Source organism: Macrotis lagotis, chromosome X (genome assembly GCF_037893015.1).
Source record: "Macrotis lagotis isolate mMagLag1 chromosome X, bilby.v1.9.chrom.fasta, whole genome shotgun sequence".
Taxonomy (NCBI): Eukaryota; Metazoa; Chordata; class Mammalia; order Peramelemorphia; family Peramelidae; genus Macrotis; species Macrotis lagotis.
The window spans coordinates 352,429,586-352,442,274 of record NC_133666.1 but is presented as its reverse complement, the minus strand read 5'-3'; the positions used below and the strand labels follow the sequence as shown (position 1 = coordinate 352,442,274).

General features: G+C 35.6%; 1 protein-coding gene across 6 annotated transcripts in view; it reads right to left on the bottom strand.

Annotated features, from left to right (window-relative positions):
* Nucleotides 1-12,689, bottom strand: part of TRIO (trio Rho guanine nucleotide exchange factor) — a 600,806-nt gene that overhangs the window by 223,337 nt on the left and 364,780 nt on the right. For all 6 annotated transcript variants that reach the window (XM_074199605.1, XM_074199606.1, XM_074199601.1 and 3 more), the window contains one exon: nucleotides 7,334-7,456. In XM_074199605.1, coding sequence (XP_074055706.1) covers nucleotides 7,334-7,456 — 123 coding nt within the window. The remainder of the gene's footprint in view (nucleotides 1-7,333; nucleotides 7,457-12,689) is intronic.

Sequence of the window (12,689 nt, the reverse complement as noted above, 5' to 3'; positions counted from 1 at the left end):
TTGCCACAAAACTTTAGGTTTCCTAATTTAATTTCTAGCTTCTGAGGATTCTTATATAAAGAGAGGCTTAGAGACTTACTGAATAGTTGTAGGAAGGAGCTGTTATTGGTACATGGAGTAAAACATATTCAGAACTACACTGTCAAAGTTCTTCCTTTATTAGTATGTCTTCTTTTTTCCTGATTAGTACTCTTTTCTAGATAGGACAGCAAGAACTATTTCTGGATATGATTGTTAAGGTATACTGTTGCTAGCAAGTCCAATTCAAGCTCCTAAACAAAAATAGAGTCTAGTTTCCTAAAGTACTTTCCAAAACCACAATCTTGTTAATCCAAACTAGAAACATCTCATTTTAAAAGTATACTCATCCTGTAATAAATTTTCTAATAAAATATTTTGCCAGACTCAAAAAAAGAACTTTCTACAAAGTCAAATATATTCATCATGATTGGTCAATATAACTTGGGTCTTAGAAAGTTCCATGGGGTCTAAAATTTTTATCCATAATATGGACGAAGACTTAGATGATCTGCTTATCACAAAAGTGAGCAACCCAAAAGGATACTGACTGGGCAGGTCATTGGGTGGAATATAGTAAGATGGAATTGAATATAGATAAAGCCTTATACTTGGGTGCAAAAAATTGAATATGGATAAAGCTTTACACTTGTGTGCAAAAAAATCAACTTCACAAGTAAAGTAAGAATAAGGCAAAGACAGAGAGCAATAGCTCTGGCAAGAGATTTTGGATGACTGCTCAACACATTTAACATGTCAGCAAATATGATCATATGAAAAAATGTTCCAAATAATTACTGATTAGAGAAATACAAATTAAAACAACTATGAGGTATTACTTCATACCTATCATATTGGTTAAGATGACAAAAAGGGAAAATGATCAATTTTGGCAAGGTTATGGGAGGATTGGGACAATAATGCATTGTTGGTGGAGTTATGAAATGATACAATCATTCTGGAGAGCTAATATGGAATTATGTCCAAAGAGCAATAAAACTGATCATATCCTTTGACCAAGTAATTCCAATACTAGGCCCATATCCATTAGAAGTCATAAAAAATGGGGAGCGGCTAGGTGGTGTAGTGGATAAAGCACCAGCCCTGGAGTCAGGAGTACCTGGGTTCAAATCCAGTCTCAGACACTTAATAATTACCTAGCTGTGTGGCCTTGGGCAAACCACCTAACCACGTTTGCCTTGCAAAAACCTAAAAAAAAAAAAAAAGAGAGTCATAAAAAATGGGAAAAGCTCCACATGTTTCAAAATATTCATAACAGCTCTTTTTGTGGCAAAGAATTGGAAATTGAGGGATGTCCGTCAACTGGGGAATGGTTGAATAAGTTATAGTACATGGATATTATGGAATACCATTGTTTTATAAGAAACCATGACTGGTCGGACTCTAGAGAAGCATGGAATGACTTACAGGAACTGATGCTGAGCAAAGGGAGCAGTACCAAGAGAACATTGTACACATTAACAACAACATTGTGAGTTAATCAATCTTGATGGATGCAGCACCTCTCAGCAGTTCAGAGAATTAGGACAACCCTAGGAACTGGCTATGGACTTTGCTATCCCCATCCAGAGGAAGAAAAACAAAACAAAACCAAAAAACCCTACAGAATCTGAATGAACATCACAATTTTAACAATTCCTTTTATGTATTTCTTTCCTATCTTATTTTTTTCTTTTCCTTAATCCTAATTTGTCATACTAAAAACAACTAATCTGTAGAACTTATTTATCTGACTGTTCACCACTGAGGGGAAGGGGATGGGAAGGGAGGGTGGAAAGAAATTATGTAACTTATAAATATACATATGCATGTGGATGAATTATGAAAAAGTTTCATAACATGTAATTGGAAAATAACATATCAATTAAAAAGATATTTCGGCTATATGATGCTGCAGTCAAAAGAAGTTACTGAGATCTTGAACTGAATTAAGAAGGGCACAGCTTACTGGAACAGTGAGGTGATAGTGCTACTGCATTCTGCTATCATGAGACCTCATATGGAGTACTAAATTCAGTATTGGAAACACAGACGGGTTGGCATGCGTCCAGAGATGAGTAACCACAATGGTTCAACCATTTGTGGATTGGCTGAAGGAACTGGGTATGTTTAGCATGGAGAATAGGAGACTATTCAGAGAGGTCATGACAACTATTTTTTAAATTTCTTTTTTTTTTTTTGTTTTGCAAGGCAATGGGGTTAAGTGGCTTGCCCAAGGCCACACAGCTAGGTAATTATGAAGTGTCTGAGGCCGAAATTGAACTCAGGTCCTCCTGACTCCAGGGCCGGTGGTCTATCCACTGTGCCACCTAGCCACCCCTGTCTTTTGAACTTCTAAAAGGCAATCACAAGGAAGAGAGTACAGACTTGTTCTGTTTGACCACAGGAGCAATGGGTAGGGGTTGTAAGGAGGTCAATTTCTGTTTAGGTTAAGGAAAAGCTTCCTAACATTTAGAAGTATCAAAAAATGGTGTGGGCTTCCTATAGTGATGGTCGGTTCTCTTTCCTTGGAGGTCTTAAAGTAAAACAATGGATGACTCTGTAAATTATTTTATATGGGAAATTCTCTGTGTATGGGTTAGACTGAGGTGTATGACCCCTGAAGTCCCTTCCAGTTCTCAAACGGTGTGTTTCTGCTTTCTGATTGATCACCAACAAATTCTTTTCTGCCTACATTTAAAGTACCTCTTGAGTCAAGTTGTGCTCATGGACCAACAGTCCCCAAACATAGACTTTAGAAGTCTTTGACACAAGCACATGCCGACTTCAATTTGTTTTGACAGAAAGCAGGTAAGGACAGAAAGGGTGAAAGGGGGCATCTGCTGAGGTAATTTATCTTAGTGTGCTTCATTTCTCCTATTATGAAGAAAGAATAATGTTAGTTTGCTGTTTGCCAAAGACACAGGGATTTTTCAACAAGTGAATGGTACTATAAATACACAGCATGATTCTGCCCTGCTCCTGAGGACACAGCCTGTCTAGACAGCATCTATACACCACATCTTAATAAAACCAGGGCTTTTGGTTGAGTTGTCTGAGCACCATGAGGTCATAAGGATGGAAATATTGTCTTAAAAATCATTATTAAACCAAGAATCATCAATGACAGAAGTTCATATTTTCACAGAACATTATAATTGGAAGGGACAGTCAAGATCATTTAACTCTAACCCTCATTTACAAATGAGAATGCTGACACTTAATACATATAAATGTATGTATATATATATATATATATATATATATATATATATATATATATATATATACACACACATATATATATATATATATACACACACACACACACACAAACACATATTTGCCTCTCTGTGTTTCCAGTGCGTGGTACTTAATAAATACTTGCTGATTGATTTTAATGTCTGAATCTGATATGTTGAAAGTGAATATTTTATTTCTGATTTCAAAAAGAAGCATTTCCCCACTGGGGTGGAGGAGAGAAAGAATGATCAGACAGGTAATAAGTAATAGAGGATGGATTTGAACTCAGGTGATACTGATACTCTCAACTCCTCTCTTACCCTTATTTTAATTACTGGGCTCCATCTGTGGACTAAAAAGCAAAGACTTCAAAAATCTTCAACACAAGATGAGGTTAGAAGGGATCTGAATGAACACCACAATTTAAAAAATTCCTTTTATTTATTTCTTTCCTATCTTATTTTTTCCTTTCCTTAATCTTAATTTGTCATACTAAAAATGACCAATCTGAAAAACATGTTAAACATAAATGTGTACATACAAAATTTATCTGACTGTTCATCACTGAGGGGAAGGGGATGTGCCTTTGCCTAGATCAAACTCTGGGCTTGAAATATTATCTCTCCTTAGAAAGACCAGCCCCCTTCCAAGCTCAACTAGAACATCACCTAGAGCACAAAGCCCTTTCCTGGTCCCCACCTCACAGATCAGCTGTTACAGCTGGATTAAATTACCTTTCATTTACTTTGCATAATTTTACATCTATTTATATGAAAATATGTTGTTTTCATTTTTGTTTTGTAACCTCAGCACCAACTAGCCCAAAGCTAACTACTTGTAGAATGATAACAATATTTTGAGAATACAGAGATTTCTGACAATTGCCTGCCTTCACCACTCTCCCAATCCTTCTAAGGAATTACTTTACTCTTTCCTATAAACAATTTTAGGTTAAGATTTTTCATGTGATTGATAATATAACCATAAAATATTATATTCTCTTGCACACTTCTGGGTGCCACACTTTCATTCAAGAAATACATGTGTTGCAGCATCTGTTATTATGATGTACTATAATTTCTGCTTGAAACATGAAAAATCTTTATGTACCTCACTGGAGTCCACAGGTGTCTCTGGTTTTTGAAGGCTTCCAGTGAAACACTGGCTCTACAGGTTCTACCAAGCTGAATAAGCTTTCTTGTCAAGCAGTATATTGATATGTAACTTGAAGTTCAAGAAGTTCATGGAAGTACATCCCAGAAGATTGCCTAATGCATGAGAGATTTTTTTCAACCACTCCAATCCAGAAAATAGAAAACTATTTGAATCAGCAGGGAAAGCCACGGATTCAAAGATCTCCAGGAATGAAATCATGGTTGCTGCACACTCGCACAGAGACAAAGAGGCAATGTCTCAAAATTATTCTGCAAAGAGCAGATTAGAATATGATAAGTTTCTAAGACTTTGTTTTGCCTCCTCAGTTGTTTATTGCATAATATAACCCTCTAATTTCTAGTTCCAAATCCTTTTGATATGGCATGAGAGTTTTTCCAGTTATTTTTTATAAGGTACTAAGCTGACTGGACCAATAAACTCAGCTGCAGAGTAAATGAGGAAGAAAAGACCACAAGCCACATCCCCTATAGAACAATTCCCTTTGCACAGGAGGAAAAAAAAAAAAGAAAAAATATGTTCTGCAGCTGCAGATGACACCTCAAATCCACTTAACATATAAATGGATGAATTTCAGAGAAACACGGGCTAAAGGGCAACTAGGACTCAACATAACCTCTTGTATAACTTTTGCTGTTTGAGTGTGAAATACCTCAGCAAAACATCATAAAAAAAGTTACACTAACAAAGTATATTACTTTTGCATTAAAGTCAAAGAAAAAGATGTTATCCTAAGAAAAAGATTAGTGCCTTCTCTCTGGGATCACCAATTTATCTTGTTTGTACAGTGGTTTGCGTGTTGTCTCTCCCTTGACCTATATGTAACCCTGGTTAAATAACTTACCCTCTGTTTGCCTCAGTTTTCTCAACTCTAAAATGAGGATAAAAACAGACCCTATCTCAAAGGGTTGTTGTGAGGGTCAAATTAGATATATGTAAAAAGATTTACACAGTGGTCGGCACATAAAAGAAATACTTATGACTGTTACAGCTCTTTGAGATCACGAACTATTTTTTGCCTCACTATGTTGAGGCATAGTAGGTGCTCAATAAATGCTTGCTGACTAATTTTAATGTCTGAATCTGGTATTTTGAAAATACATACCAGTTGTTTATTTTAATTTTTTCAAGGCAATGGGGTTAAGTGACTTGTCCAATGTCACACAGCTAGGCAATTATTAAGTGTCTGAGGTCACATTGGAACTCAGGTCCTCCTGACTCCAGGGCCAGTAAAGGAGACTGATGTTTTAAAGGAGGGAGTTTCAAACTCTCTGTCATGTGGACCTAAGGATATTTCCTTTGTAAATTAAAGAGTACTATAGGGAATAGGACTATTTTGCAATCTCCTAACAGCTCCTGGTATTTTGGGCCTCATTACTTTGGAAATCACAGATTGAATAATTTTACATGCTAGTTTCCTCTGTCCTGAAGAATTTGGACCAATGCTAAATAAAGATGTTTTATTACATCATATTTCTGTCCTTCATAATTCTCTGTTACTGGTTCTTTTGGGGGGGGCAGGAAGGGATCCCAAGTATATGATTTCATTGATATTCATTTCTGATGAGGAAACTCCCTATATCCACACAGAGTTATAATTGTTCTGCAATTAAGAGAGTTATTGTAGGGCAGTGAAAATGACTTCAATGACTTGCTTAGGTTCAAAAGTCAGCATGTGTTTGAGGCAGAGTTCGGACTCTTCTTCCTGATCGAAGCTAGCTCTCTATCCACTATGCCATGCTGCTTTAGATTCTACACTCCAATATACTAATGTATTTACTTAAATATGGATTACTTGTTTATCATAGAATCTTAGATGCAGGAAGGGACCCTCAAGAGGCTCCAGGTACTAAGGGAACTGAAACTTCTAAACTCTAAAGCATGAGAGTTCAATCTTTAAGTTCTTTTGGCTTGTGCCACCTAACAAAAACTTGTCAAGGGCCAAATATTGTTAATATTGTAATTTATATTTATTTATGACTGCAATATAATTCATATTAAAAATAAGTATAATAATAATAAAATGTAATTATGCCGCATGAAAGGGCTTTGAGGAATAGCAGTAGAATGTTATTTGATACAAAAGGTAAGAATTTTCATTGATGGGGGTGGCTAGGTGGTGCAGTGGGTAGAGCACCAGCCATGGAGTCAGGAATACCTGTGTTCAAATCCAACCTCAGACACTTAAAAATTACCTAGCTGCGTGGCCTTGGATAAGCCTTGCAAAAACTGAAAAAAAAAAAACAAAACACGTCTCATTGACTGTCCTATAATAGAACTGATAAAGCTAAAGGATAATACATAACTGGCAAATATTTAAAAGCAGCTACCTTCCTGTGGATTCTTCTTTAATCATGTCAATAAGGGCAAGTTTGCTCTCTTAGTCAATCTGTAAATTCAAGGTTTAAAGCAATTCAAACACAAGTAAAAGGGATGATGTTCATTTAAAAGATTAAAGAAAGTAGTAAGAATTTAATTAGAAAGGTGGTTCCTTGAAGTAGACCACCTTAGAAGCAGACAACCAAAAACACTCATTTGAGGTTTCTGGTTTTCAAGTATTATGCTTGGCAAAAGAGCTAACCAACTGATCTACCTTCTGCCTCTGAGGGAATAACTGAGAGCATGGATGGCTTCATTGTTTGTATTTGTAGCCCCAGCTCTTCGAACAATGACAGGTACACAGGAGGCACTTAATAAATGTTGATTGACAGAAAATTAAAGGAAACCATTATCAGATATCATCTTCTAATTTATATTGGTAAGGTTTCAGATGAGTGTTCAGCATTACTTTAAACTGAGATAATAACAGATAATGTTAAGTTACTAATTTATAAAAAACAAAAACAAAAACAAAACAAAGGACAGCTTGTAGAAGCAGAGACAGTACAAAGTAAGTTACCTGTGCTACTTCCTCAAAATCTTCATGACGTTTCTGCAGTGCTCTGGCTCTGTGGAGAGATTTGCCCACACCAGTATGTTTGCTTAGAAATGCTTCTCCGTGGTTCTCAATCCAGTCCAAGACCTAGGATGGAATATAAGCATGTCACTATGAAAATAATAGCTCTCATTTAATGCTTTAAATTTGGTTAATGAATATTAAATTCCACCATGGAAAAAATTAGAATAATAAAATTCAAATGAGAATGGAAATTCAAATGTGGTGATGAGATAAATATAAGTATACAACAGACTTTATAGTCAAATTTTATTTTAGCTTTTCCATAATAGGACTTTAATCAGATCTTATATTAAATGTGACACGAAAATCAGAAATGTAACTAATTAGGTATTACATGAAAAGATTCAGTTAACTTTGTACTTTGTAAAATATTTATAACTTTGAAAGTGAAAACTTGCAACTCATACATTAACTAGATAACTTCTGACCCCCCCCATGGGGGCAGCTAGGTGGCACAGTGGATAGAGCACTGGCCCTGGAGTCAGGAGTACCTGAGTTCAAATGTAGCCTCAAACACAAATAACTGCCTAGCTGTGTGACCTTGGGCAAGTCACTTAACCTCATTGCCTTAAATAAATAAAAAATAAAAAAATAAATACAATTGCAGTAAATAAGATTAGCACAAACAAATAAGTTAAACTATTTTACAATGAATAGCCATTCTCATTTATGCCTTCAATATAATGAATAGTTTACTAGCTCTCCTTCACCTAAGAAATCATGGGACAATTGACCATACCTTCTTAAGAAAACAATGTTTTTATTATAATAATTGCATATACCTTTTGATTCCTTTTTCTTCTAAAAGTGGTAAGGGTGGCTTAAAAATATTTAATTGTCATATAAATCACTAGATTAAAATGAAGTGCTATATTGAAATCATTATATAAAAATTTTAACAAATTATCAGTCTTAAAAAAGTACAACATATAATGTTTAAGTCTGAATAATGATTCACAATAATTTTGATCATCTTTTGTATTACATTCAAATTATGAGAGTAAACAGAGGTCACAGAAGACTGGATTGGGTGTCTTGGTAAGACTTGTAACTAACAGCGATCAAAATGATTCTTTGCCAAATTTTTAAAAAATAGTGACCACAGAGCTAAGACCATATATTCTAGGATTAATAGAGTTAGCATAGGAATAGAGGATCTCTTTATCCTTTGTTAACTGAGAAATAGAGATCTCCATGCTCTGTATGGCTAGGGCTAATTGAGTGACAATTAAGCCTTTGGGGAGAAAAAGAGGGAAGCAGCTGATAGAGGCTATCTCCATTATTCACAGTTAGCTTGCTCTCCATAAGTCTGAACTTTCCCCATGCAAACTAGAGCCATTGTAATTAACTAGCAAGCAGCTATGGGACTATTCTTCAGACATCAGGTAATTCTTACATATTTAGTCTTTCTCGAAAGTAAATGCCATATATAATACATTTGGGATGTTTTAGAATTCTCTGAAATTACTGTCAACCTGTTTTGTTGAAAAAGCAAAAACAAAGAAGCGGTCAGATTCTAATGGCTCAATCTTGATATTCTGATTTCTAGGTTGTTCTCTTGGGGGCCTTTAACCTTGGGTCATCTTAGGTTTTAAGTGGAGAAAATAAACCTATGGGTATATAAGTATTCTGCCTTAAACCTGAAGCTGGTTACTCAACCCACTTCTGTCAACAACTACCATTTTTTCCAGATACCTGAAGTCAGAAAATGACTTTATAAACATTCCCATCTTTTTCACCACGTCCTGTTGGGTTTTCCTCTGTAATGTTTCTTGAATCCTTCTTTATTCTCTGTTTTCACTGCCATCACCTTAGGTGACATCCTCCCCACTTCAAATCTGGACCACTGCCACAGCGACCTGGCTTACCTACCTGCCCTTTACTGCCAGATTACTGTTTCAAAAATAAAACATGCAATGGATCCCCATTACTGATCAGAGAAAAGTAACTAGATGCGAGCTGGCATTCAAAGCCCTTCCCATCTGATTTCATTCAACCTGATATCCCCAACAGAAGCCTCTACTGAAGCCAGGCCAATCAACTCATTTCTCTCTCAGACTAATTACCTCTTAATTCATTCAACTAAATACTGAATGTCTACATGACTACTCAACCTTGTCTTTCATATTTTGCTAACATATCCTCCTTGCCTGAAATAGTGTCTACCTCTTATCTACCTATTAATATCCCATCCATCTTTTAGGAAGTCTCAGTTTCATCTCCTGAATAAATATTAAATTCCTTATGTGGTTGTTGACAAGTTGTTTTTTTTTTTTTGGACAATGTGGCACAGAAGAGCTAAAAGGTTCAATAGCCTGAATTTACAAAGTACTCATTGCTTTGATCATTCATTTTATTACTTAACTGTATATACTGTGAGGGCTGATGACAGAACCTTGAAGAACACTTATCTCTAGAGGGGTAGGAGAAAGAAGAATAATCATCAAAGGCCAAAGAGAAAATAGAATCTAGGGTTAGTAAAGAATCTAGGACATTACCCTATCCCTGAAGCTACAGTTTTAATAAGATGAAGATAGTGGGGGGAAAATCATTTAAGAGATTTTCTTAGAAAAAAATAATTTAGATGATTTGGTAAATCAAAAAGACATTCAAAATGAAATGAAAATATTTTGGATTTTTCTTTGTTTCTGAATACTTAATAAAGAGGCAGCTATGTGGTGCTTTGAATACAGTTCTAGACCTGAAATCACATAGACCTGAATTCAAATATGACCTGAGACACTTAACTAGTTCTGTTGCCCTGAGCAAGCCACTTAACCTCTGTGTGCCTCATTTTCCTAAATGGTAAAATAGGATTTATAACAGTACCTACCTCCCAGGATGTTGTGAGATAATATTTATAAAGTCCTTGGCATGATGCCTGGAAAGCAGTAGGCACTGAATAATTTCTTGTTCTTTTCCTTCCCTACTTAACAACATTATTTCTCATCATTAACTATGATGAGACTATCATGAACTGTTATTATTACAGACCTTAGTAGAAATGGACTAATCAGAACAGTTGAAAAGACTGCTATTCAAATTACTTGACAGCTTACGAGCATATTGCAGCATAGAATGTGTTAGTGACAAGAAAGTCTCTTCTTGTACTCTAACTAATCTCTACTCTTAGAGAACATTTTGATTCTGAGGAAAATGGTAAAACTCCCCTGGGGTGAGTCTGGTCTGGAGGATCACTGATTACACTTGCTCTGATACTCCCACAAGAAACCAAGTTCTTTCCAATGAAGCAGCATGCCACGAAGCCAAGACTTAGGTTCAAGCCTCTTCTTTGACATTTATTGTATGACCATGAGCAACTATTTATTTACTCTAAACTTCAATTCTCTACAAAATGGAAATAATAATAATAATAATAGTTCTTTTTTTTTTTAGTTCTTCTGGGCTTCATCACCCAACAATAACTTGTCAAGGGCCACATATAGAATTTAATATTTATTTGTGACTACAATGTAAACCATATCACCAATGATAATAAATAAAATGTAATAGGGTCCCATGAATAGGCTTTGAGGGTTGAATGGGGCTATGGGTGGGACACACCTGCAAGTGATCTGCATCTCTTAGGTTAGCCCAGAAAAAAATTTAATCTCAATTGGTAAAATTTGGACTGAGGTGAAAAACAGTTTCCTTCTGAGGCTACTCTGGCCTACTCTCTGGGTCTGATCTCATACCTTCAAACTTGACCTAGTTGTGGAATGGCCAATCTACAGATTTTATATGACTTCCCAGATGACACCACTATCATGTTGCTGTGATGGTTTCCAGGTTATGTCTGCAGTGATACTGAAAGGTGATTGAGTAAATGCTATATGTTAAATTCAACTAGTCTGCTGTCTTTCCTGCTTAAAAATTCCATTATTCATGAGCTGAATTTGCATTTATGTCACATCTTTCCTCATCTGAGTAAGCATCTTGAAGAGTGGAACTATATATTTTCCTAGGTGCACAGAAAGGTATCTCCCTTTAAAATGTACATGAGACCTGTCAACAAAACTGACTGTTGAATGGCTGCTTATTTAGGGCTAAGCATTTTTTGTAAAAGTTTTAAGGAAACAGATGCCCTCAGCTGGTGTTGCTGTATTAGTCACCTGACTTCAAGGAACCTCTAACAAGTAGTTAAATTGTTTATGTGACGAAAATCCTTTGAGGACACATTATGAAATTTGGGCACCACTCACTCCTAAAGAAATGTCTCAATGACAGCTTCAAGATCTCTTAACCTCTAAATCTGGATGCATTTAATGGAATGTACTCTGGGCAGAAAGCCAATACCAGGCGGAAGAAAGCTATCAAATATTTTAAGCCTGAAAAGAGATGCATAAATAATAGCTATGTTACATTCAACTTTTAAAATTTGACAGAAAGGCCACAATGCTTATTTCATTCTTTTTTAGTTACAATACATTCTGTCTACCCTGCATTTCTTATATATCCTATATCCGGTGTTGTTCTGTCACAGGGAAATAAAAAGTAAGTCATTCATAAAATGGGAAGTTAAGTGGCTCAGAGGATAGTGGGACTTGGAGTCAGGAAGATGAGTTCAAATGTAGTCACAGACAATAGCTATGTGACACTGGGAGAAGTCATTTTACCTCTATTTTGCCTCATCTGTAAAATGGAAATAATAATAGCAAGGTTCAAATGAGATAATATTTGCAAAGTCCAGTGTCTAGCACATTGCAGGCACTATATAAATGCTAGCAATATAAAACAAAGTTAGATGAGGAATCCCAGAACAGATTTTACATAAGGTCACAGTTTTGAAAATGAAAAAGAATAGGAAAATAATAAGCCAAGAAAGATCAGAAGATGATTTTTTTTAAATGACAGCTCTGCTTTTAAATTTGAATAGTTTCAGTGATGCAGAATTATAAAAAGTCAGTTATCAATCAGTTTCTCAAATCCCAGTCCATCTTTTTCAATTACCCCCACTGGCAACAGGAATTCAAACAAGTAGCCACAATTAGATTTCCAATAAAGACAAAGGAAATTCAATCCACCAAGAAAACCTACTATGTGCCAAACAACACAAAAAGAAAAGGTAAATGCTAGTAAAAAGAGGGATCCAATCAAGTAGCCATGATTAGATTTCCAACAAAGGTAAGGGAAATTAAATCCAACAATAAGGGCCTACTATATACCATGCTACAAATACATTTAAAAAAAAAAAGAACACTGAAATGCCATCCAGTGATCTAAAATAATTAAAGACAGTCATGCAATCAAACATGATATTCAATACCAAGGTTTCCCTGGGGATGCTCTGTGCTTG